Source organism: Triturus cristatus, chromosome 7 (genome assembly GCF_964204655.1).
Source record: "Triturus cristatus chromosome 7, aTriCri1.1, whole genome shotgun sequence".
Classification (NCBI taxonomy): domain Eukaryota; kingdom Metazoa; phylum Chordata; class Amphibia; order Caudata; family Salamandridae; genus Triturus; species Triturus cristatus.
The window spans coordinates 919393404-919420507 of record NC_140590.1 but is presented as its reverse complement, the minus strand read 5'-3'; the positions used below and the strand labels follow the sequence as shown (position 1 = coordinate 919420507).

Below are 27104 nucleotides of genomic sequence, written 5' to 3'. Positions count from 1 at the left end.
GATCTAGGATTGTGCCAGCAGGATGCAGGTGTCCTTGAGCCCTCTTTTTCTGTGTTTTATCCATAGAGCAGGCATACACAAGGACATAGCCTTGGAGAGTAGTAATATTCCCTGTGTGCCACCATGATTTAGGTGTGCTTGAATCCTCTTCTTCCAGAAGCAGTCAGAAATCTTCTTTCTTCGAGCAGGGCCTTTTTGTTCATATGTAGTCTTACAAGGTCCAAGAAGGTTATGACGTGGAGTTGGTGGGTTAGTGAGTAATTTGAGAATCTTTCCTACCTAGCCGTGGTTGCTATCCCACCCTGTTCCCCCTCCTTTCGCAGCACCTTCTCTTTGCCTTACTGTAATCCTTCACACAACCCTTAGATTGAAGACACTCCCCTATTTAGAGTAGGATTGATGACAAAGCATCAGGAGGCTCTGAGAATGAATAGGAACATAGCCTGTCAGTCCCATTTGGGATCAGCATAACAAAACGTTTTAAGGCTGTCCTTTTTTCTTCCAGCTGTCCTGAACTCTTCCCAGATGGCCATTCCCTCCCAAGTGACCATTTCTTTACAACAATTCTGCCTTCTTGGTTCCAAAGACCAGACTTTTTAAGAAATCTAATGTAAAAGTGCACAGTAGAAACATCTTTTAGACCTTTTTATCACTTTGAGGATGTATATTTCAAAAATATAGTGAGCCATTTTTTATATATCAAACACCCTGTCCTGTGGACTTACCAGGCACACTTTAAGGGTGACATCTTAATATATAAAATAGCCATTTTTACAAGGTCATTGCAATTTTGATTGCCATTTGTTATGGTAGTACCACTAAACTGTACCCAAACCAGAGCACAGCTGTGTTCCAGACAGCCATATTGTGGTATTTGCCTTATGTATTTCAATGTATTGTAAAATCTTTTCTATCAGAATGCTCACGGATTGCAAATCTAGAATGTAGAGCACTTGGTACTGGTTGCCAAGTGCTCACTGTCAGTTGCTGGTGGATGTCCTGTGGATGGGACCTTATAATATCTGTATCCTGAATAAAGAAGATTATACTTCAACTATTCCTAATCCTTTGTACTTCTTCACACATATTTTTTTGTCAAATATGTGAGCGATCCAAATACAAACGGCAAGTCACATTTGAAATGTAGCTCCCTTGCCATTGCTGCATTTTCTGCATTTTACCAAGAGCATTTTAGGATCGGGGCACACAGACTGTGACAATAATGAGCACTGCACAGTCCTATTAACAGCTAAAACGTAGTGTCCAGAAATAGACAAAAATGACAGGTGACTGTACATAAAAGGTGGATTTCCTCTAATTTACTACATGAACGCAGATCAAAATAAAATGTCTATAAAGAACAGGATATGATCATCTTCATTGTGAAGTGCTTTGACATCTTATGCCAGTGTGCCAGAGGCTTTCACCTTCTCTTTGCGTGGATCAACGGACATTCAAAAAAATAAAAATAGGTCATGGTTTTATACTATTATTGGCTAGCTCACCTTAGAATACATTCCAAACATATAGCCCACCAAATCACGCAGCTGTTTTAGAGTCACTGATATCTGAATACAACTTTCATTCTGATCACACACTGAATAATAGGCAGCCGACCACGAAGTGCACGACAACAGATAATCTGGGGAGTGTTCATCACAGATATGTTTTCCTTGATGATACTCAAGGGATCAGTTTAGCATTGCAGTTTTGTAACCTTCAGGTTTGCTGAAACCACCTAAAGGGGTTGGATTCCCTTCACCAGACATTTAACTGCCATACAAGTTGTCCAAACTATTTCCAGTGCACCAGCACAGACAGCACCCTAAGCTATACCTTCCATTGGGTAGCGACTAAGCCGCGGACCAAAAGATATGTAGAGAAGTATTTATTCACAAGCTACATAGTAGTAGAGCCCACACAGCGCAGGCTCCACGAAGCAGAGCAGGACCTACAACTGTCTCCACTTCAGGGCCGTTTCTACCATTAGGCAAGCCTAGGCGGCCGCCTAGGGCGTCAAAAGGGGGAGGGCGGCAAAAGACATGAGTTTGGCCAGAGGCTCTGGGGTCACAGAGACATTTCTGACTTACGACGTGACTACTTGTGTGATATTTGTCCAAGAGAGCCTAAAACAAAGCAGCGCCTTCTTTGAATGGCTCAAATGAGGGACTTAATTGAGGGCCAGTGATGTTCGTGCCAGAATGAGACACAGCAGCAGACCCAAGTGCATGAGGTTCACGGGTGAGACGCCCCCACCCTGCTCCTATGAGACAGTCAGCGATTTATCACCTGGAGGAAGAGATGGGCATGAATGGGGGCCCTGGGTCAGGGGAGGGGGGGGGGGGGGGGGCAGAGCAGCCTGTCACCGCATGCTTCTTCACAGCGCCCAGAGGGACCAAGCTGTTCCCAGAAGGGTGGGCGCTGCCCAGGCCTCTCTTACAGCCGGTACAAAGGCCGGCACAGCGCCTCGGCCTGTGCGCGCTGCTGTCCAACAGCTGTAAATATTGGCGCCTGAAAGGGCCTGTGCAGGGAGCCTGGGCGCGGGGGGGGGGGGGGGGGTGATGTTCATTGGCAAAAGGGGTATTCAAATCTGGTCATTATTTTATTTTCTCCGTCCTATTTTCCCCAAAGTTAGTGGTCGGATTTTGAGAGTCTGATCCTATCTCTCATTGAATAACATTTGTCGCCCTCTAGTTGCATTTGCCATGAATGTATGATACAGAAGGGGTACTCGCACACACCTCCGGCCCCCTCACCACAGCCCACCACGGCCTGTGCTCTGGGTTTCATATGTACCCCATACCTTTCCTGAGTGTCTCTGACTGTTACCCCAACAGTTCGCCTCTTGCTTATTTACCTGTTTCTTTTTGTTTTCCTAGTGCCCACCTATTCCACACACACAGACACCCACAGTGCCCTCAGCATAACTCCCAGCCCTCATGCACACATCCTTAGTTATCAGATATCACAAAACATGCTTAAAATGACATGTTTTATCAACACTCCAGACAAGAATATTTACCTTTGTCACATTACGAGGCAGAAATGCTTACTTTGGTCGCGAGGAAACCTTTGCCCATTCTTCCAGAAGGAATATTCTGCCCTTCGTTCTTTAACTCTCCTTAGTAATAGAATTCCAGTTCTGTACAGGTCTCATGCTACATTAAAATCTGAGTTACCTCCAACATTAATACATGAAGTTCTGTAATCTGTAATTACATTCTTTATCCTCTGTGAAATACCACCAATCCTTTCGAGTCAGTGAACTTTAACTGTAACCTTTTATGTAGGAGCCTCGTGTATGTTTCAGACAGAGACAGGATTTGCTTCCTACTGTTGTTGTTTCAGAAAGGGTAGGGTTGTCAAAAAGCACAGCACCCGCACCGCGTGGAGTGCGCTCTGTGTGATCTGGGCCCAGTCGGTGGGCCGAGGAGGAGGGAGGGAGGGAGATGGGCAAGTGAAAGCCCGCCAGTGGGATGTGGCTTCGGATGTTGTAGGTACACACACTCTTTGCCATCTAATCTGACGACTGCAAAAAGTCACAGATCTGGGTTAAATCCATCATTTTTTTTGCATGCCACACCATTCCACTTTAGACCCAGCCACATGCAAATCAGTCTTGACCCTGTGCCTCATGGGAACAGTCCAGCCCGAACTGTCTGGCCAGGTCCTCCCTGGACCAGAAACAAGCATCCTGGGACCTGTTTCGGGGCATCACCCCTCATTTGCCAGGCTAGCTTGAATCTGGTGGCGTAGCGGGCATGATGCGACCCACGTCTGGGCATACCCTTCCCACTTAGGGTGACAATTGCAAAAAGAACATATGATGGTTGGAATGCTGAGCCAATCAAACATTCACCCCCAGTCACAGATCAGGATTCAAGCTAGCCTGGCTGAAGAGGGGTGAAACCCCGAAACCGGTCCCAGGGCTCACATTTCTGGTCCAGGGAGGACCTGGCCTGGCACTTCAGGCTGGACTATTCCCAACAGGGGCAAGACAGATTTGCATATGGGTGGGTCTAAACTGGGGTAGCACGGTGAGCAAAAGGACGTCAAATTTAACCCAGATCTCTTGACTGGGTTGAATGTTTTAATTTATTCTGCATTCTGTCCATCATCTCGGCAGAAGGGCCTTGAAGGTAGGGACAGGTTCCTTGGAGAACAAGCACTCTCAAAACCGTAACAGGGCTTAGGCCGCACTGAGAGTTGAGATCTCAGCCCATGGGAGGCAAAGACACGGTACATTCGGAGACTCTCTTTAACACCAGCCTGTGTTCTCAGACCTTCCATCGCCTAGTGGCTCCAGCCTTCTTGGAGCTCGCTGCCTCTAGCAGCCCCCTGCCCCTTGGACCACCCAGCGCCACGGGGCAGTCTCTCGGAGCTACCACCAGCCCTCTCACGGACCCCTTCCTCTAGCTGCTGCGCCCCCCAGTCCTCCCAGAGCCTATGTCTCCTTGTAGCCTCGTCCTCTTAGTTCCCATCCTCAAGAAGTCCTGGTCTTCTCGAAACCCTTTTTGTCTGTACAGATCCTGTCCTGGCCGTTAAAGGGCCCACACTCTAGCAGCTCCAGTCGTATCAGAACTACCTACCCCTAGCAGCTCGGGCCTTCTCCGGAACCCAGGGCATTCTTAGCTCATGTCCCAGTGCTTCTGGTCCCTCAGACCTCCCATCCACTAGCAGCCTCGGCACCTTCAACTCTCATCCTCTAGCAGTCCCAGCCCTCTTAGAGCCCCCGTCCCCTAGCAGCCTCAGTCCTCACAGAGCTCCAGTCCCGAGCTCCCAGGCCATCTTCAGCTCTGCTTCAATTCATTTTCACAACAAAAATATGCTGTTTAAATATTTACTTTTATATTGAAAAGCCTGGATGACAGGGGGAGAGAGTGATGGTAGTAAAAGGGAGGGGGTGGCATTTTTCAATTCTCGCCTAGGGTGGCAAAACACCTAGAAACGGCCCTGCTCCACTTCAAGAGGGTTACAACCTCCAAAGCAACAAGTGACATTCCAAGTGATGACATAAAGTGTCACCTATGAATGCTCTAACTTGAGAATCTACAAGGCTAGAGAAAGATGCCGTAGCAGCAAAGGAAGCATTACTACACAGCGCCACAGATGGTCTCTCCATCACAAACATCAACACCTGCTACAGCTGTTTCTACCACTCACATTTTCCAGCACCACAACATAGTCGGCCCTTGAACAGTGTGACGACAGCTTATGAGAGAAATGGTAGCGATGACTCAAGGGTACCACAGCCTATACTTGCTGCCCCCAATGGTCTCACCCTCCTCCACTATCAGCAACTCACTACATACGGTCATACTACTGTCTTCTAGAAATAGGAGAAAAGTAGAACGGTTACTCGGAGTTCCCAGGAAGCTGAATTTAACTCTGAAAAAAACATCCACCGACTGGCAACACGTTTATCGATCGGAATTTTCCGATGTCCACAAAGTATGAATCTAACAAAACAGATCTCTATAGGGCAAAGGCTTACCATCTTATTTACTGCATTTTTAAATATTCAGCTTTAAGACATTGTCATGTAAAACATGTGTAAATGTAGTTTTTAAAATCCTGATTCAGAGTAATTTGTATTTATTGATAACATTTTGCAGTCAATATCGACAGTTAGGATAGCACATGTTTGCTGACTATATACTGCTCGCTACAGCGTACATTTATACTGGTGTTTGATTACACTACTCACCAAGTTTGTACCACATATCACGGATGGAAAAGCCAATGAGGCATCTCATGTCTCCATATCTATAATTGAAAAAAACAGTGTTTACATTTATTTGTAGAGGAGATGGTATGTGGCAATCAGAAAATTGTAAATTAATTTATTCGAATGTCATTGTTTGTCCATTCTAGGAGAATCATTGACAGCAGGATGGCTATAAGCTAGGATTATTTTGAAGATATTTTGAATACAGTGCATTAGCGTCTAAGGCTTAAACATATCGACGCATTGCCATATCAATATCAAGATTTTCAACCGAGATAACAAGTGTTTTTTTGCCAAACGTGGCCAGAGACTTGGCAGACTGCAAGACAATGATCAAGATCCCCATTAAAGCTGCCTCACAAAAATATACTCACTTTTCAAGGATTTTGCTGCGTTTTGCATGAGAAAAATGTTCAAGCTGTAGGGAATCCTGTGTGATAAATGCAACAGCCAGATGAAAGTAATTGTTCCAAAGCTGAAAGGTAAACATACAAAGATTGTTGAGTTTTTACTAATCTGTGACATAAAAAAAACCTGAAAACGCTTAAACAAAGCGATTTTACAGGATAGACAATTCCAACATAACCTGAAAACGCTTTAGTGTGCTCCGACTTGATTACTTTTTCCCCAGATGAGATAGTTAATTGGTGCATATGCATGATGATACATGATAGATAGAAGAGCAGGATTTAAAGATTTCTCACAACACCTCCACAGAACTGGCTAAACACAGTCTCAAAGAAAAACCTTAACCCTGGGTAGTTTTGGGACAAGCAGAAGTCTGTTCCCCAGAAAGACGATTGTGTAAAACAGGACCAAAACAGCAGGAAAATCATACAAAAAAAAAAGAAAATCTGTAGCCAGCATAGTAATGAAGGGGGCACTAGACAAAGGAGCTTTTAAACTTTTAAGGCAAATAGAGTCATAAAGCACAAATTAATTTCAATGGTTGTAGTTGACCAGGACCAATGTGCAATTTAAGTGTAACTGCGATGAAGCAGGATCGGATAAGTCGTCTTTCATAGCCGTCTAAAGATTTACCTTGGGACTTAAATCTTTTTTCTCAGTGGAACAATGCAGGATGCTCTAGTAAGTGAAGGTCTCTCAATGTAGAGTGAGGTATGGCTCAAGATAAATACTTACGTTTTAACACTGAAAGCTTAGAATGGTGCATTATTCAATTCTGAGGCTGCTGACATCATTTTACAGCTGGGGTGACATTGCTGCACAGTCTTATGTTAAAACTTAGTCACTTTTTTGGTTCTTGGAATCTTCCAGCAGAGTGAGGCATGAATCAGTAATTGATGAAGGTTCTGAGGAAATTGAAAAGTTTTTTGGACAGCCCTGCATTTGCCTCAAACTGCACTTGAAAAAGCTGTGAACCAGAAAACCAACAATTCGTAGCCACCGAGGGTAAATTATTTTCAGGGAGTTATGACATCTTGCACCTGTCATCCAGAGGTCTAAAAAATGATAACATCCAGCATTCTTTTGAGTGCTGGAAATTCTAGTCCTGTTCTCTTCTACAGCAAACAGGCTTCCAGAGATAACTCCTAGTTTCCAGGTCTTGCTCCAGCTACAGCTCCTACACAGTCTATTGCAGTTCACTCTCAACTGGGAAACAGTTTTTTCACAGAGAACGAGCCCCTTCTCATAGTGTGCTTTGAGTGCACAGGATGTCAGCCAAAGATCCTTGGATAAATGTGTATAATCCGATAACCCTAAATCCTCTTCACAGGAAGTCCAAACAGATATTTTGTTTAGTCTTTACTAGGTCCAAATGTGTCTTCAGGGGCTGGTGGTGGGAATCCAGTGTCCCATTACATAAAGGCAATTCATTAATGATCACCGTTTTTTTAACCTCAATGAAATCTTCATAAAAAATCTCATATTTACTGTTTACAAAAATGCAACAACACCGTTATATTGAATTTACCCGTGGCCACAGAACCATGATTTGTCTGAGGGCCATCAAACACCATAGGTTTATAACTCAGACAATCTTCTCAGTTTATAAATCTTATTTGGAAGTAGACAATTGTATCCTATTTGAAATAAACTGCATAAATATTTTAGGCCCTTCAACACATCTGTAAGAGAAAGTTTTCACACCTCATCTTGGCTTAATAGCTGCCAGGAGCGAAGCTCAGCAGAAACAAGTTAATTACTTGAAAAAACTTGCAGACAGTCAAAGCAGCTTCCAACTAAGGAACATTTACAACATATTAGTCAGAACTAAACCAATTAACATTAAACAAAAAAATGATGAATATTAAAAACAGAGTGGGAATATAAACTTTATGTAGTAATTAAGACCAGTAGCAGAGGTTTACTTTAGGTAGATTAATTAAGTTGCAGATACAGGTTGTAGAGTTCATGTGAAGCAGCCCCACCAGGAGCAGTCTGCCTGCTGCTCAGCCCATACTACAACTGTTACACTTAAGATCCCAGGCACCCAAACATTCCATCTATCATCACCACACCAACATTCCACACAGCACATTCACACTGGCTGAGCAGCTAGGGAGAAAGTAACAAGATAATTACAATATAGATTACTACACTTTAGCATTTTGCTCATCCACAATGTGGAAACATGGTTTTTAATCAAAACAGGCCCCTATGTAGGAGAAACTAACTATATGGTCAAAACAATATTTTTAGTTATCCACTGTACAGACTTATTTAAAAAAAATATTTTACATGTCTGAGTTTTACATTTTAAGCACCCAAAAAGGAAAGGCAGACTTAGGAGTCTCTTATTAGTGTAAATGTAGATTTTGTGTATATATGTTCCTTTTCGTGGTTTATTACAGTGTTTAGGCTGGGGCAAGACAGGCCACAATAGTAGACCTGAAGTGAGGCATTTACACTCATGCATGAGGATGTAGTAAATGTAAACTGGAGTCCACAGATGACATTCAGAAGAGTTCCTGATTATATAGTCACCAAGAACCAAACAGGACTTCAGTCACAAATTAACTGAATGTCTTGCCCCCCTATGTACTTGCTTCCATCAAATTCCTGCTAGTGGGAGATGTTAACTTCTATGTGAAACTAGGCTCAGACCCAGAAAGACAACTGATACTCTCTGATTTGAAGACGTTGCGATTAAATCAGAAAGTAATTGGCCCCACACACATTGCAAGAAACACCTTAGACCTTATTTTTACTAACGCCTCAGACCTTCAGGTGTACTCCCCTCTTCCCATATTTTGGACAGAGCAGTTGTCTATAGGCTTTTGGCTCCCTGTTAGAGGGAAAAAGCCATGCAAAAAGAACGTATAGCTTAAAAAAACAAGGCCCTGGAAGAAAGTTTCCAATGCCTCATTCTACTCCATCTTTTCCCCAAATATGCCAACAAGTTCTCTGACATGAATGATGCTCTCACAGATTTCTAGGAGTATATTTCCGAGACCCTAGATATAGTTGCTCCCCTCAAACTAAATAGCTCTAATTCCACCAAGTCTCACTCTCCCTGGGTCTCGGAGGAACTTAAACAGGAGAATTCAGCATGTAGGAAATTGGAGAGATGATGGCACATCTCTAACTCCCTCCTTGAGAGAACTGCACATAAATTGGCACTAAGTAGCTATCATAAAAAAGCTCAGAGGAGCCTGGAAGTCCCACATTATTAATAGAACTGACAGTTTGGGGAATTCAGCCAAAGAACTGTTTAGAATTGTAAATGGGTTAATGAGACTCACTGCCTGAGCATCCTCAATCCCAGCCTCCCAGGAATTATACGCTGCTTTGGCAGACCATTTTGAAGAGAAAATCGTGATTATCTATAGGAACCTCTCTCACAGCCCCTCACTAACTGAAACCCCTCCCACTACTCCCGGAATTACCAACCCCCCCACCTTTCTGGAGTATTTTGAACCCAATACTTTGGAACAAGCTTTGGAAACCATGAACAAATTCAAATAAGGTTCCCCCCTCTGACCTCTCCCCCCATCTTGGTAACCCTTGCCACCACTCTTCTTTAACCCAGCACTTCACTCTAACCTTTTCTTCAGTACAGTACTCTACATTCACATTCATTCGTGCTCTCCATGCCACTGGAATCAAGCTATCCTGGCTGAAGAGGGGTGAAACCCCGAAACCGTTCCTAGGATGCTTGTTTCCAGTCCAGGGATGACCTGGCTTGGCAGTTCGGGCTAGACTGTTCCCATGAGGCACAGGGTCAAGACTGATTTGCATATGAATGGGTTCAAACTGGAACAGCATGATGAGCAAAAAAACGATGTATTTAGGCCCAGATCTTTGTACTGGGCTGAATGTATGACATTGTTCTGCATTCTGTCCATCAACTGTTGTTTTTGCATTTGTCACCCCGAGTGGGAAGTGTATGCCCAGACGTGGGTCCCGTGCTCTCCATGCCACTGGAATCAAGCTATCCTGGCTGAATAGGGGTGAACCCCCGAAACCGGTCCTAGGATGCTTGTTTCCAGTGCAGGGAGGACCTGGCTTGGCAGTTCGGGCTGGACTGTTCCCATGAGGCACAGGGTCAAGACTGATTTGCATATGGCTGGGTTCAAACTGGAACGGCATGGTGAGCAAAAAAACGATAGATTTAGGCCCAGATCTCTGTACTGGGGTAATTGTATGACATTGTTCTGCATTCTGTCCATCAACTGTTGTTTTTGCATAGCTTTCAAATGCCAAATTAGTATGGTATGAATTACTGCTTTGGTATTGAATTTCGGTTGCAAAACAGAAATACTTTACCACCAGTTTAAAACTGGTGATAACCCATTCACTAAGGGGAAACAGTCCTCAAGTAGCCCCTTTCCCTTTGACAATGTTTGGAAAAGTGCTACACTTAAAAAATGGTACTTCAATGTTTCATTTTTTTCTTTTTAAATGCATCCCGTTTTCCTATAAGAGCTGCATTAAAATAAAGATTGCTTTATTTAAAAGCAATCACAGACATGTTGGTCTACTGACCTCAGCTGCCCACCATCCCTGTGGTGCCAGGGAATCCCTGTGGATCACAAATTGTGACCTATCTCATTAATATTTATGAGGTTGATCTATTTGCGAACCACTACGAATCGCTAATGAAACTCAAAAATTTTGTACGTTAGGTATACAGATTTTTCTAATTACGATTCAGAGATAATCGCAATTAGGCAATCAGTAGTACTAATGTTAGTACATCTGGCCCTCATTTGCTCTTCTCAGCTCATGTAGAAACACACATTTGCGAATAATAATATAAGAAACTATTCTAATATTTGAGACTTCTTGACCGTTTCGTGATTCGGCTAAACCTGCATTTGCTGTATGAACGGTATCCTAGCAACAGTATAATGAAAACTTTGCAGTACTTTAAAAAAGCAAGAAGCTATTAAAACTACTCTGTCATTTGAATGCTGAACGCTTTCCTCTGTCTATTTCCAAACGTCATCATCTCCAGCACCCATAATGCTGCAGAACAATGGAAAAAACTCACATGTTCTGACAAAAAGTCACAGTGACATTCAAGTACATTTTAAAGAATGTATGCAACAACCTAACCTCATTTCCCAAAAACGATGTTATGCAAAGTTAAGATTTATGATACATTTGAAAGCATTATGCCAAGACAACAGAAGCGCCTTCCTGTTATGCATACAATGCTTGCTCCTGTGCTGAGAGCGTCCAAATTACAATTTGAAATATTCTTTCCCTAATGACCCACAGCTTCTTGGAAACATTACTTGAAGCATTATATTTATTTAAGGGCCCAAAGGGAAGAAATGATGACTGCAAAATGGTCTCTATAGTTTTTTCCATCTTTGAATCTGCAGTTTGATTGCCTTATGTCAGCAAAACCATGCAGCATTGTTTAAGAGTGTACTTGGATACAGTCTTGCTAATGGAAACGGAAAGTGCATCTTAAGTGATGTATTGCAAATATTAAAAGGTTGCAGGTTTAGCTCGGCACTCTTCAGTGGAAGATCTTAAGTTTTAGGATCTGTATGATAGGCGATAAAAGCCAAGACACATAAATGTTATGTGAAAGTTCTCACCACGGTTGAAGTGTTAATGTAAATGCTCAGGCTTGCATCCACACCCTGCTCACCAGCCATGAGCCTTTCATTAATATTTGAGGTATTTTTCACTTCAACCTTCATTTTATTTCCTAAAAAGCTAGCCAGACCTAATATGCGTCTTTTCACCCATGTGTGGGATTCTACAGCTACAGAGAATCTGTGGATTCCTTTCGAGGGAATGGAGAAAAAAAATCGCGAAATGTACCATTTTGTTTAAATATGTTCTGAAATAAAGTGTGAGCTTTTTTTTTAAAGATATGCACCAACAAAAGGCTTGCTGTGCTAAGAATGCCCTCTGGCCAGATTTCCGGAACAGGCAGGATAGTTAAAAAAAAAAATTCAAAGTGTTAAAGTCAAGTCAACTTTATTCGGCTATCTTATCCATTTAAGTTACACATCAGCATCACATTTCATTTGAAAAAAAAAATATATATATGTATGTATATATATATATATAGCATTGCTTAAAAAGATATTCCTGTTCACCCATAAAAGTCTCACAGGTCAACGTTTCATAAATGTTTTAAATCTATATAATAATAATATAAAAGTATTCCTTCTAACCCATTCTCCAAAAATATGTACAGCCCACCTGGAGTCAATCAAACACCAGCACATTTAAATGTGCATAAACCCCCCCCAAACTCCGTGCATATTCCATCATAAATTCATATTATATTTTAAAGTTCCATAGCTCAATAAAAGTCAAATCTAAAATACCATGACTCTCTTTCTAATTTTTTTTGATCTTGAACAATAAAAAAATCACAATTGAAGAGCAAGTAAAACAAGAATGAAATTGCTGGAGACCGCAATGCCGGTCTACATTGCATAAAGTTTTAAGATTTTATCATTAATAAAATATATCTTTTTCTCACTGCAACATAAAGATCACAAAAAATAAGATGAGGAGTAGTTTGCTCAGAAAAATTACTCACGCAGGCACAGTGGAATTGTCTACACTTGCTGTTTCCCTTGTTAAAGCCTATAAATAAAGGATGGTGCTTAACCTAAATCTAGTCACATGTAATCTTGATGTATTTTAGCCAGGGAATTTGCTGCGTCTCTTCCAGGGCCAAAGAGTCACCTATTATCTTCCTATTCAGTGAGGTGGCCTCTTTTACTCATATTGGTCTCTGGCAAAAGAGGGGTGGCATGGGTTTTATCTTCTATAAAAGGTAAGCCAAGTTCTACATGACAGAGTTAATTAGAACAACCAGAAGGAAAGGAAAGCATCATTTTCAGGCTCCTATTTTTCACCTGCAGAATCCTATCCACATTGGAGTACCCCCAGATACCAACCCCATAGGTTGCCCCCGCTACACATTTGCTTTTAAATATAGTAATCAATAATTTTAAAGGCTTAGTGCCCAACCTTGTACCAAATCGAAACATTGCAGAAATAGCTTTGCGAAATACAATCTCCTATTTTCAAGCATGGGTTTCCAGGTATTTCTGTCACTAAATAACAATCCTAAATAAGAAAACGTATTTTATGCATGACATCTTGTTACCCTTCAAGAATTGAGCACCCGCCTTCCTCTTTCCAAGTGCGATACACATTGTAAATAATTTCCTGAAATTCACTGACATGCCCAATTTATCCATCGAGAAAAAGACCTAATTAGTCACTGAAGGGCATTTCCTGTCCACCCAATCAGGACAGCGTGGTCTGCATACAACAGTATCAGTAATAGGCGAGTACCTACTTGTGGCATATCATGTGCTCTTTCCAATAAAAATCTTTCCAGATTATTATTATGCAGTGTAAACTGAAATGGCACTAAAATATACCTTTGCCTTACTTCTCTACACTCTCCCAGTCTGCCATTTCATACTCTGGCCTTGGCTTTATCATATAATTGAGGTAAAAATTCAAAAAGCGGCCTATCAATTCCCATGCCTGACATAAGTTTTCACAAGATTGAACAATTTACACTATAAAATGCAGAGGACAGGTCCATAAAAGCCATGTACAGGGACTCCTTTTTTTAGCTACAGAATATTTGTTCATAAGAAGATATAAATTCAAACATCACTCACCGTGTCTAGTTCTTTACGAAAGCCGTACTGTATTTCGCTGAAAATATCATTTTTCTCTGCCCATTCTCCCAGCTTAGACAATTTTTTTTTTTTAGCAGAGTTTTATATAGCGTGACCCGAATCCAATCAGGTATGAGAGCGCTTTACATAGCACCAGTTCCGTTACATGAGGACACACATTAATTTTTTAATTTTTAAAAAAAAATTTTGATAGTCACGGGGAGATTACGTGATCTGCCCAAAATCACAGGAGGTTTAGCGTACTCGAACCCAGTTTCCCCAGGTCCGAGGTCGAGCGCTCTAACCGTTAGGCCAACTCCTCTCCCAATCATCCCATACAATCCTTCCAATCACCTTAAGGGTTGAATCCAGCAAACCATCAATGAAATAGGCCTATAACAACCTGGATCGTATCGGATTCACTCCCCTTTTTGAAAATAGACACTATAATGTACTGCGACCAGCTCAAGAGAGGACCACACACAGTTAATGCTCTGAGAAGTTTCATCACAAAGGGGGCCCAAATGTCAATAAAGGAATCCAAAGGAATGATGTTTGGTCCAGGGGCTTTCCTCTTTCCACTGGACCTTTTTGCTTCAGTTCTTCAGTCAGGCTAAACTCAATAGGAATTGTTGTGCTAACATCTGACGTATGCTGCAAATACATAATTTCCTCTCTCCCATTTTCTCTGTTCCCTCGGTATAAATTGTATGAAGGTACCTAAACCATTCCTCAGCCGTAATAACAGTATTGATAGATAAGTGAACAACATCATTAAAGTAAAGGGTATTAATCACCTTTGCATCACATCCTACACCTCTTTATAAATGTCCTATCCATGGAATTATTCCTCAAAGCCCTTTTCAAGGCTTTAGGAGCCTTAGTGTACAATGCATCAAACCATCCATTAATTTTAGGCAGATATTTGCCTTAGTCTTGTCAAAGCATTTTGCATATAATTAGGGAGAACGTCAAATGCAGCTAAAACAGAATTCACTTCTGCTGGCTCATCTCGGCAAGTAGCAACAGAATTATCATGTGTCCTGATTAAATCAGTGAACCACCTTTTGGTATCCATACCCTCCCATTTCAGAGCAATCCCACTTAGCCTACCCTCACCAATCCCCTGTGAGAGCAATTCTTGTTTGGCCACCACTTGAAGCTCGTTCAAGCTCAAAGCAAAAGGATTATAATCACTCAAACCTAACAAAAGAATTTGGAAAGTATCAATAAACCACGATTCTTTGAGATTAAAATATGGTGAATATAATTACAGTGACCACTTCCAATATAAGTCAAAGGAGCAGTGACCAGTAAGGAGATCACATCACTGATAAACATTACGAAAAATCATGTTCAATGCCTCCCAATAAGCACTATGAAAAAACGGTTCAACCCTCTCCTTAATTGTTGTTCAAGCCACTAAAATCTCCCATCCAGATGATAACAGTCTATTTATTCCTATTCTCAAGAAAACACTTCAGATCTTTATCGAGCTTCAGGACATCAATTGCGCCTCAAATCATATCAATCAGTAAGTTCCCTCAATAAGAACTTGGAGGAACTTAATAAGTAACTGAGTGATTTTGAACTTTCACTTAAACAGAGCAAGTTCATAAAACTCAAGAAGGACACGGCTAACTTCAGCCATGAAAAAGTGTTCCCCTATATTAGGGAGGACTACATATCCTCAAAGAGGAACAATGGCTATAATACTGACAGTAAAGCATCAGATACTGGGTCTGATCACTCCAACTCAAGCTCCAATAGTAGGACCAATGGCCGGTGTAGGCAATCCTACCGGAGAAATTACAACAGAGGCTCACGAGACAATTGGGATCATTACCAACAACCACCCCTATACCCACCACCATTTTTCTATGGTCCACCACCGCCACAAATGCCACCACATCAACCATTCTACAACCCTTGGGAAGCACCCCATGGCCACAATGAACAACAACAGGATAACTATGATGAGCCTTTTTTAGGGTTGGGCCCCCAGAGAGGGAGAACGAAAAACCTGAACAAGGGAACATTGGGCGGCTAACCAGCAAACCTTGAGAGTTGAAACTCGGAGCATGACGGGCTCCCTGAATCAACAAGCAGGACCCAGCAACCAACCAGTCTAGCTGTTAATCTCACGGACACTGTTCTTACCTCCAACCAACAAGGCGTCCTTGAAAAAGGACTTGGTTTTGTCCCCACATCCAACTTGGACAATTTCAAAGTAACTTACGAGATCAACGAGTTTATAAGAAAGCTCAAATTGAAGCCTTTCTTCTCGGACAAACGGAATGACAGCAAACAAAAGGATGACACAAGACTAAGGAATAAATCGACCTTCACACCATTCCCTTCCTGCATACCAATCGAGATCCTGGCCTTTGAAAAGGCAGTATTAAAGGAAATTGGAGATCTGAATCCCAGGAACAACAGGTTGTTCCACAATACCTCAAGGGATGAATTATAGGCCATCAAGGATCTATCACGAAATGAGGATCTAGTAATAAAACCTGCAGACAAAGGGGGCACGATAGTAATCCAGACCAAAGAAGAATCTTGAACAGAATGCCTTCGCCTGTTACAAGACCAACGGAACTATGAACAATTGACCGTAGACCCTAATGAGAGGATCAGAATACAAATAGGAAGTATGGTTCAAGAGGCCTTAGCTTATGACTGGATATAAAAGAAGGAAGGAGATTTCCTTGTCAACAAAAAACCAGTCACACCTTATTTCTACACCATCCCCAAGATACATAAAAACCTGGAGAAACCCCCGGTGGTCCCATTGTTTCAGGGATTGGGTCTATCCTGGACCCTCTCTCCAAGTTTGCTGATGCATTCTTGTGACCCATTTTCCAAAGAACAGAAACTTACCTGAAAGACACCAAGGACATTCTACGCATTCTGAACACATTACCTTTTGATGAAGAAATGCAATGCCTCATAGAACTCGACATAGAGAGCCTAAATACCAGCCTCCCACGCATAGAAACCTTGGAGATACTGGAGGCGGTTCTTTTTAACGTGAATTGGCAATACCAAACACCACGTAGCCTGGTGATGGAGTGTTGCCACCTGGCTCCAACTGAGAATTCTTTTGCTTTTGAGGACCAACTCTTCCTACAGAAGCATAGGACCAGCATGGGCAGCACGTTCGCTCCAAGTGTGGCGGGTTTGTAGGTCCACCACCTTGAGCAACAGAAGATTTTGTCAACTACCAACCCCTGTAAAGACAACATTAGTATCTGGAAGAGATATATAGATGACGTCTTTGTCACCTGGAATGGTGATGAGAACACAACAGAATCATTCATCCGGTGGCTCAATGACAAAAATCAATATTTAAAATTCACCTACACGATGTCAAGAACCACGATGGTCTTTCATGACTTGAATATCATTGCCAATTGAGCAGCCCTAAAGACGACAAATTTCAAGACCATGGCGAAGAATTGTCTCTTGAGCTTTGACAGCCATCACCCGAGGCATTTTAGGGAGAACTTACCATTCGGGCAGTTCCTACGCCTCCGGAGGAACAGCTCCGAAGGTTAAGGATTTCAAACTACAAACAACTGACCTCAGTGCCAAGTTGGGAGCACAAAACTATCCAGATAGAATAATATTTCTTACTAGGACAAGAGCAAGGAACAACGACAGGCAAGCCCTCCTGGAACACACCAGAAAAGAACCAGACACGACACGTCCTATATGTATCACGATATATAACACTGCCTCTAACACCATCAGCAAGATGATAAACAAACACGGGCGCATTCTGAGTGGGAGCACAGTGACACTACCAAAACCCATGTTCTCACACAAAAGGCACCGCAACTTGAAGGATATGTTGGTACACACACGTCCACGAAAACCTCTAGACAACATCCCCAACCAAGGTTTTCTGGCATCCAGTAGTGGCCACCATCCCTGTGGCAACTGTAGTGTGTTCCACATCACAAGCACCAGTAAGAAGATCACCTTCAATGATGGCACGATCTGGGAACAACGTAGGTTCACTAATTGTGAGCCAAAGAACGTCATATACCTGATCACATGCCCTTGCAATCTCCACTATGTGGGGATGACATCAAGGAAAGTAAGAACTCGTATGTGCAAACATTGCAGTAATGTCAGATGCCAAAGAGCAACAACTAAAATGACCTCTCATTTTCTGGAACGAAAACACACCCTTAGGGATTTGAGATGGACTGTGATGGAACTGATTATAAACGAGGCTGACCTCCATGAAAAAGGGCAGATATGGGTCTATAGAGTCAAATTGCATGAGAAACGATTGAATGAGAATATACCATGGGGTCAATTTACCTGAATACAAAATCAAGACTTTGGTATGTTCAACACCTAACAGTACCACTTGTGATTACCCTGCATGACTATCCTGCATACACCATACACACAATAACCCATACACTGGTATCATTTGCCTCTGTTAGTTTTTTTGGGCATAATACCGGCAAGTCCACCATGTGACTACTCTGTATGATTTCTCCATAAAAACACGTAAAATCCCTTACACTGGTTCCGTTTACCTCGGTTATTCTTGTGGGCATAACAAAATGGCTCTTCCCCTAAGATCTACATAAAATCTGATCACACCAAGGTTAGCAATACCCCACACATGCTTGCAGCCCGACTTTAATGAAACCGGGTACATAAAGTCTCAATGGTACAATAATTCCGACTACACCCTCATAGTATAGTACAGTGGCATTAATTCACATTACCTACTTGCTTATAATGAGCACTTGGACTAAGGGATAACTTTAACCACACGGATGGTAAATGTCCGTTTACACGTCTCAATAAAGTTTTCCGCAATGCCGATCTTTCTAGTCATAACCCCTAGCCATGAGTGTTTTCCTTTCAATCATCTTTTTCACCTGTTTAACAATAAAACAAAGAAAAGTTAGTATTTTGCAACAGTTCACATTCTAGAATCTCTTTAGGAACCCGGAAGTAACCGGACTGAGTGTACAGGAACCGCGGTGCGCGGTCCAGCCTTTCTCCAATCCATTGAGAGGCACGTTGAATGGCTCACGTGTTTAAAAACGGCTCTCCCCACGACTTCAGTAACATCGTAACCTCGGAGGAGTGCGGTCAGGTCTACAGAGAGGGAGTAGCCTTGACGGAGTAAATTGGGGCATCCTGCCCGCCTCTGGACACACGCTATTTGACTCTTTCTGCCCAATCATTTTTCACTCATTTTTCTATCTTTGACAATACGTGTAGGGTTCGACTACAGGCGTCCCTCCTTTAAACTCCTTGATGGACTCATGGGGCCCAATGATGGTCGCATTTTAAGTATGTACTTATCCTAACACAATTCATGCTGGTGACTCTGTATCGTATGTTAAATGTTTGTTTTGTCTTGTGCGCCTCACAGGAGTACGCACGCCTTTGGGCACAGTTTGAAAAATATATTTCACCACCACAACCATAGTATTATCACGACCAAAAGAATACAATATCGACCTAAGGATCGTGCTTATTTTTAATCTCTCCTTTCTGTCCTTGCAGGTCTTTTTTGATTCAACACAGACCAATTAGGTGCTGTATGTTTTTTTTGTATTTTTATTATTATTGTGTTTAAAACAACACCTGGAGTGGGAACATCATTTCTCCTGTCTAGGTCCTGATGAAATGCCTTGGGGATAGGCATGAAACTAGTTGACCACCAAGAGAAACATTAAGTAATTATGTCTAGAGTGTTTCCACGCGTCCCAAGATTTTAGCATACCTTTTTGGGGGTTAGAAATAAAATAGTTTTTTGGACCCACTAATCTGGTATTTTAAAATATTCCTTTTCTTTCTATTTTTTGTAAAAATGAAACACTTCCTTCTGATTCACCATTAGCAGTTAGGTGTATAAGGACACCCCTAAGTTTTTACAAAACTAGTGCTCCGCGTCTTCGTAGGTCATAGCATGCCCCTCTCTGTAGAGGGCAGGGATGGTCCCAATGATGAAGCATGCCACCATGGGGAAACCCGGATGGGTGAGGGTTTTATGAAAAAGAAAAATAATTTCTTTTGAGTTGTTTCTCTGCAAGGCTATTTAATTTATTTCTCTTTTTCCTCCTTCCTTTAGAGGGTACCTCTGTTGATTATTTGCATAGAACCGTGGAGGACAGGTCCCTATTATTTCCTACCTCTACTCTCCCTTTTGTGTTTTTGATATTTACTAAGTGCCACCTCCTTGGGTAAATGTCCAGTTCGTATTTTATACTACAGTTGCATAATGGAGCACAAGGAAATGTCACTAGTGAACTTGTGTGCATTTTGACAATGTGATTGTTCCTCAAGCGTCTTTGTCTCAAAATTTGTGATAACATGAATTTTTCTATAGAGAAGAGGACAAGACTACAAAGAGGTAAATCAACACCAAATAAAGGTCCTTCTTCCTAACTATTTGTAGTAAGTGCTTCTTTGTTTGGTGGAGAAGTCCTCATATTCTTTGGTATCAAGAACACATCACTAAAATCAACAGAAAATGTGCTGAGGGGCCTCTTCTTAAGCTGTCCATCATCCTGGCAAATGGCAGAAAGACCTTTGCATACTGTTAAGGTGGGTGGGGCCAAACGGGTGCAGTTTCCAAGTGATTTTCCACATTTGAATACTCCTAGTAATTCAAAGGGAGAACCATGCTCTCACCAGGTAAGGACAAGAAAGAACCTAACATCACAGTCACTACATATTGCGCTCCAATACATCAGCGATGCCTTCACCTCCACAAAGCATTTCAGATCTTCTTTCAATATGAAATTGCAGAGAAAACACACTTGCTTTGTCTTCATCAAACCCAGGAGGTAAAGATCATTTGTTCTTTACAGAAGTGGGGCTTCAACTGGGGCACCTGCTATGTTTATATTTGTAAGTTCTTCCAGTTGAAGTTTAATTTCTGTGAAATAACCATCAGGCCCAGAATGGCCCGTCAAAAGTTAATCGTGGAGGGGAGCAACTATACCTGCTGCACTAATGATAACCGCAATCCTGAGTAGCAGGCTATCTCCTCTGCATCTTTACCTGTTCCCCACCATTACGGATCATCACCTCGGTCCTAATGAACAAAAGGGAAATAAGCTCTGATGCACCTTTTTAAAGGTAGACAGTCATAACTGTGATGCAGTGGGCCCCTCAAATCCCTGGGCCCCAGTCCTGCTGCATCTGCTTCCTTAATGATAACCCACTGTGACCACTTACACACTTGGCAGCCGTACCAGCTTTACTAATGAATGTCACTTTAAAAAAACAAACTTATATTGTCCCCTTCTTTGGGGTATTCTTTGGGGTATCTCTCTGAAGAAGCTGTCTTTGGTCATTTGTAAACACAAAAATGAGTCCCCATGCAGTGCTCCCTGTTCTGGGCCTTCTCTTTGACGATATCTATGAATCTTGCTTCTTTCCTCTGTCTCCTAGACCACTACTGTGAGGTCCCAGGGATCAAGAGGATTAGGGCTCTGCATTTGAATGCAACCATGCTGACCTTCTACCTGCCACCAATAACTCAAAAAAGTCTGATGGTCTGTGTGTTAGAGAGAGACAACAGAAAAGACAAATATGAAAAGTGAGAGAGAAAATTTTAAAGTGCTAATTGGCTATAAAGGATTTCCATCAATAACCAGTGATTGGTCAGTATCATCATCTGGATATCCATCCTTCCCACCACAATAAACCTCTCCAACAAGGGGTGTTGCGTGTGGTATAGGTGTCAACCAGAGCACCTGAATGTAACCCGGGAAGGGGGAAAAAAGAAGACAGCAAAGTCACTGGCTTAGTCAAAGTATGTAGATATATACCGAAAATGATATATGAACAGTGCAGTGCAAACATGTGAAGGTTTAAAAAAGGATTTAGAGGAAAGAGAAAGTTTTATTCAAGATATTCCTACTAATCCTAGGGTTAAAAATTGGTGCAGAAACAGCTTTTAACAAATAGGCTGTGTGACAATACGGTCGACATGTTTCAGCCTTCTTGACCCCATGGTCAAATGGCTTTCTTCGGGACCTTATAATCTATTTATATTGCTACTGCAACAATAAATGTAACAAAAAATTGAAATAATAAGTGCGCGAAATACAACCTTCGTGGTGTATGACTCTTCGTGCAACCAGTATATATGAATTATCTGTGCAGAACAAAGAAAAAAACAGTAAAAACACAATTGCAAAGTTAAACATTCTCTCTCAAAATAAAACGTTCCCCCTCAGCCTTTTCAGCCATTACCACCTAATCCGTTCCTAATGCATCAACAGGACCCTAGTTACCAGCCTTTTTTAGGGTCTGGCCAAGGGAGGCCCAGAGGAAGAAGAAGAGGACGACAGTCACAGGTACACTGGAATCTGCCGACATCAATGCCTCAACAAATGAGTACACGCAGCCAAACCAAGAAGGGACAACCTCAACCAGGAACGAGCACAGAGACAATCTAGTACTCAATCTAAGCAAGAAGATCCTGACAACAGATGAGATATCAGTCCTTAACAAAGAGCTTGGTTTTGTTACGACAACAAATGGAGATGATTTTCAAGTACAGTGCGACTTGGCTAAATTCTTCCGCAAAATACAATTACATTTCTTTTTTAACAACAAAGATATGCCCCCTACTACTACAGAGGAGACTAACACTGGTCTGAAGAATCGATCTACCTTCAATCCTCCACTACACAGCGTACCTCCCCAAGTTTTGACCTTTGAGAAAGCTGTTACGGAAGAGATCACAACCGTATGTAATAATAAGAAGAAGGTAAATCAATATAGTAATCTCCCGAAGCAGGAACGATTGGCATTGAAAGAACTCAAGCAAGACCAGACAATTGTAATCAAGCCGGCCGACAAAGGCGGAGCTGTTGTCATCCAGGACACTGAAACATATCGTCAGGAATGTATAAGGCAACTAGCAGATAGGAGATTTTACCAACCTCTCCAACAAGATCCAACAGAGAGAATTAAAAAAGCCATCACTGAAGCAGTGGAAGAAGCTTTAGCCAATGGTTGGATCACTTCACAAGAAGCAATGTTTCTGCATACTCCTCATCCTGTGATGCCATACTTTTATACTTTACCGAAAGTACACAAAACTCAACGTCCACCACCAGGAAGGCCCATTATATCAGGCCAAGGATCATTACTAGAACCTCTGTCCACTTTTGTGGACCATTTCCTGCGGCCTTTGGTAAAAGATATGCCAACCTATCTACAAGATACCAAAGATGTCTTACGCCTACTACCTACGGTAGACTTTGATATCGAAAAAGATCTTTTAGTATCATTTGATGTAGAATCATTGTATACATCTATTCCTCAAGATGAGACTCTTGAGACCATCTTCTCCATTCTGAACAACACGACTTTGGACTCCATCACTCCTGTTCACTATATTATGACGCTTGCACATTTGGCTATGAAAGAAAACTTTTTCAAATTTGAAGATACTGTATACCTTCAAGTCTCCGGTACCAGCATGGGAAGCATTTTTGCTCCAAGTCTAGCCAATCTTTATGTGCATTCTTTTGAACAGACACACGTGCTCAATCAGGACAATCCCTTCCTCGACTCCATCAGATTATGGAAGCGCTACATCGATGACATCCTTGTAGTATGGCGTGGAGATCTGTCATCGATCTCTTCCTTTTTACATTGGTTGAATACCAGAAACGATTTCTTGAAGTTCACAGTTGAAGCGCACAAAGATAAATTGGCTTTTCTGGATCTATCCATCTTCACTACTCCAACTGGATTAGAAAGTGAACTTTACAAAAAACCTATGTCCCGCAACTCTCTTCTTCGATATGACAGCCAACACCCTAGATCACTCAGAGATAATCTCCCTTACGGACAATTTTTACGTGTAAGACGCAACTGCTCAACATCCGTTAAGTACCAGATGCACGCGCAAAATCTTACTGAACAATTGATTGAGAAGAAATATCCAAAAAATTTGATTAATAGAGCTTTCAAACGGGCCTCCAACAACAACAGAGAGGCCTTAATAGAACCGCCTTGTGCTAAACCACCGCTAGATCGGTTAACCTTTGTTCACACTTTCAGTACTTTAACTAACGGGATTCAGAAATGTGTGAAGAAACATTGGCGTCTCCTTAACTCATGTAAAGAAAAGATACAGTTACCCTTATTTTCTTTAAAGAGAGGAAGCAATCTCAGAGACAAACTGGTCCACACAAGACCTCAAGAAGACAGACCACATCCAATTGGTACTCTGTGGGACTTACCAGCGGTCCAGGGACACCATCCATGTGGCACATGCTCAATATGCCCACAAACCAAACACTCTAAATCTTTAGATATTGGCACTAAGACACCGTGGGAACAAAGGATTTTCACTAATTGCAATAGTGAAAACTTAATTTACCTGATCGAGTGCCCATGCAAGCTTCGGTATGTGGGTATGACTACTCGGAAATTCAGACAACGCATGCTTGAGCACAAGAGTACATTCAGATGTAAGAAAACGAACACAAGGTTAACACAACACTTTCTTGAGGCAAATCACCAAGCCAACGATTTTTGTTGGACTGTTTTAGAAAAACCTTTTGTCCCATCTCATGTTAGTCATATATCTCATTTCTTGTTTCTCAAAGAACAAAGATGGGTTTTCAAAATTCACAGCGATTTAGAAGGTTTAAATGATGACATCCCTTGGGCTTCCTTGTGAGACATACCTTGTTTTCACATTCTCCGTATTGTCTTCAGTTGTCTCTACCTCCATACATGTTTGTTAGCATACATATTGCAATGACATGCACTTCTATGGAGTTCTCCTCAGCACATGAGTGTTTTGGGCATAGTTCCATCGTTTTACATGACCCAGCTTACACCATCGTGTCCAATAGTAAACACTGTTTTGGACACACAGCTGCATGCACATAATTCCTTGTTACATACACTGAATACGTGCACACACTCGAGATTCTGTAACTTTTTGCCCTTGTTTTCAACACAACTTAAAACAAGGCGTTACCCCTAATTAACTGTTTATGACAGCTAGCATAGGACAACCCTACATATATCAGCTTTGGTAGAGTTTTTCTCCCATTGTCAAGATCGATAAAGTTTACACTTTTTCGAAAAACTACTACTTCCGGGTGCGCTGATGTCATTCAGTAGTTTTTAGCGCTACCACACGAGGATTGGTGGTTTTTGTCCTGACAATGACGACACAGACTGGCCATTGGCTGACTAACCTAAACGTGATTTCACGCACACCGTGGTCGCTTAAATGTCCACGATTCGACTCTGCAGTTACCTCCCATACGGCTCAGATACATCCCGAGGTACCGACGGAGAGGTAGGCAACATGACTTCTCTCCTTTGAATTTTTTTGCATACAATTCGCTGCGCGCTCCGCTAAGACGGAAGATTAACTACTAAATGTCTAAGTCCCTTCCGGCTTTTACCGGCAGTTCACCGCAGGCTCAATGGTGCAATCATCTACAGCATGGCTGTACTGCTGTAGTGATTGCCGATGCAGCTCCATTTTAATCACAGACATTCTGTTATGCAGCACACGCTGCGTTACTAGACACACGCTTGAATTATGTTTGAGAATAGCATAGTCTCTCTGCCTGGGAAGTTTTCAACAGAGTTTCTAACAGAGCGTTTAACAGGGAAGTTGAACGATGTCCTGTTTCTCTTGATCTTATTTGGGAGCTCGCCACCCTTATGGCTAAACAGTCTCCATACTTCCTTCCTTATTCTTTATAGGGCGGGGCCTCCCTTAACCTGAGTCAGCACCGGGTGAGGTGAGGCTTACTCCTCGTGCTAATCAGGTAAGCACCTTGAAATATGTTATTGGCCTTGTCCAATACTCACCATTTTATTTTGAGAGAGAACGTTTTATTTTGAGAGAGAATGTTTAACTTTGCAATTGTGTTTTTTCTGTTTTTTTCTTTGTTCTGCACAGATAATTCATATATACTGGTTGCACGAAGAGTCATACACCACGAAGGTTGTATTTCGCGCACTTATTATTTCAATTTTTTGTTACATTTATTGTTGCAGTAGTAATATAAATAGATTATAAGGTCCTGAAGAAAGCCATTTGACCATGGGGTCAAGAAGGCTGAAACATGTCGACCGTATTGTCACACAGCCTATTTGTTAAAAGCTGTTTCTGCACCAATTTTTAACCCTAGGATTAGTAGGAATATCTTGAATAAAACTTTCTCTTTCCTCTAAATCCTTTTTTAAACCTTCACATGTTTGCACTGCACTGTTCATATATCATTTTCGGTATATATCTACATACTTTGACTAAGCCAGTGACTTTGCTGTCTTCTTTTTCCCCCCTTCCCGGGTTACATTCAGGTGCTCTGGTTGACACCTATACCACACGCAACACCCCTTGTTGGAGAGGTTTATTGTGGTGGGAAGGATGGATATCCAGATGATGATACTGACCAATCCCTGGTTATTGATGGAAATCCTTTATAGCCAATTAGCACTTTAAAATTTTCTCTCTCACTTTTCATATTTGTCTTTTCTGTTGTCTCTCTCTAACACACAGACCATCAGACTTTTTTGAGTTATTGATTACTGAACAGGGGACTGAGTCTGTTTTGGTCTTTAAACAATCCCTTGGACCCTCCCTAATTGTTTTCCACTTCTACCTGCCACCCCATGGACTCAGCTTTCACAATGCCCCTGAATGGTTAATACTGACTTTGAGATGCCTCTGCCTGAAATCGAAGGGTGTGGTGGTAGTGCAGAAAGTTAAAAAGAGAAACCAGCTTTTTTACCAGCCATTAATTAATTGAGTCACTTAAAGCCAGGGCCACTGGAATTATGAGTTTCTGCAGCAGCAGCGTTTTCCACAGAATTATCAGTTTACTGCATTTGCTAAAAACTCTGCAGATTTCAACAACAAAAAAATTGATTCTAGCTCAAACGGAACAAAAGTTACTTAAAGCATGACAAAGTATTCTGGAGCAGTGGAAGGCCCTTTGCAAAGATAGACTGGTAATCTTGTAGTTGCTTACTGATGTATTTGGGTGTTGAAATGGTACTAATGAGGTGAAATAATTCCCCAGGCAGCGTTACCTTGAGTTAAAATGATAAAATATGAAGTAATGCTAACCACAAAAGGTGGCGCATTGTGCTGCATAACTTATCTTTTCTTGCTGCATAATTTAGTCAAACCTGCCGCATAATGTTGTCCTCTTCTGCTGAATAATTCCAGTGGCTCTGCCTAAAGCTTCATGGTGGCAAAGATCTATTATTTTGGAGATGTAATGTAAGGGTGTTATCAG

General features: G+C 41.8%; 1 protein-coding gene across 1 annotated transcript in view; it reads right to left on the bottom strand.

The window, feature by feature from the left end:
• Nucleotides 1-27104, bottom strand: part of DOCK2 (dedicator of cytokinesis 2) — a 1824799-nt gene that overhangs the window by 338235 nt on the left and 1459460 nt on the right. Inside the window, exons 31-32 of the mRNA XM_085617853.1 lie at nucleotides 6103-6203; nucleotides 5708-5766 (exon numbers count right to left, since the gene is read on the bottom strand). Coding sequence (XP_085473979.1) covers nucleotides 5708-5766; nucleotides 6103-6203 — 160 coding nt within the window. The remainder of the gene's footprint in view (nucleotides 1-5707; nucleotides 5767-6102; nucleotides 6204-27104) is intronic.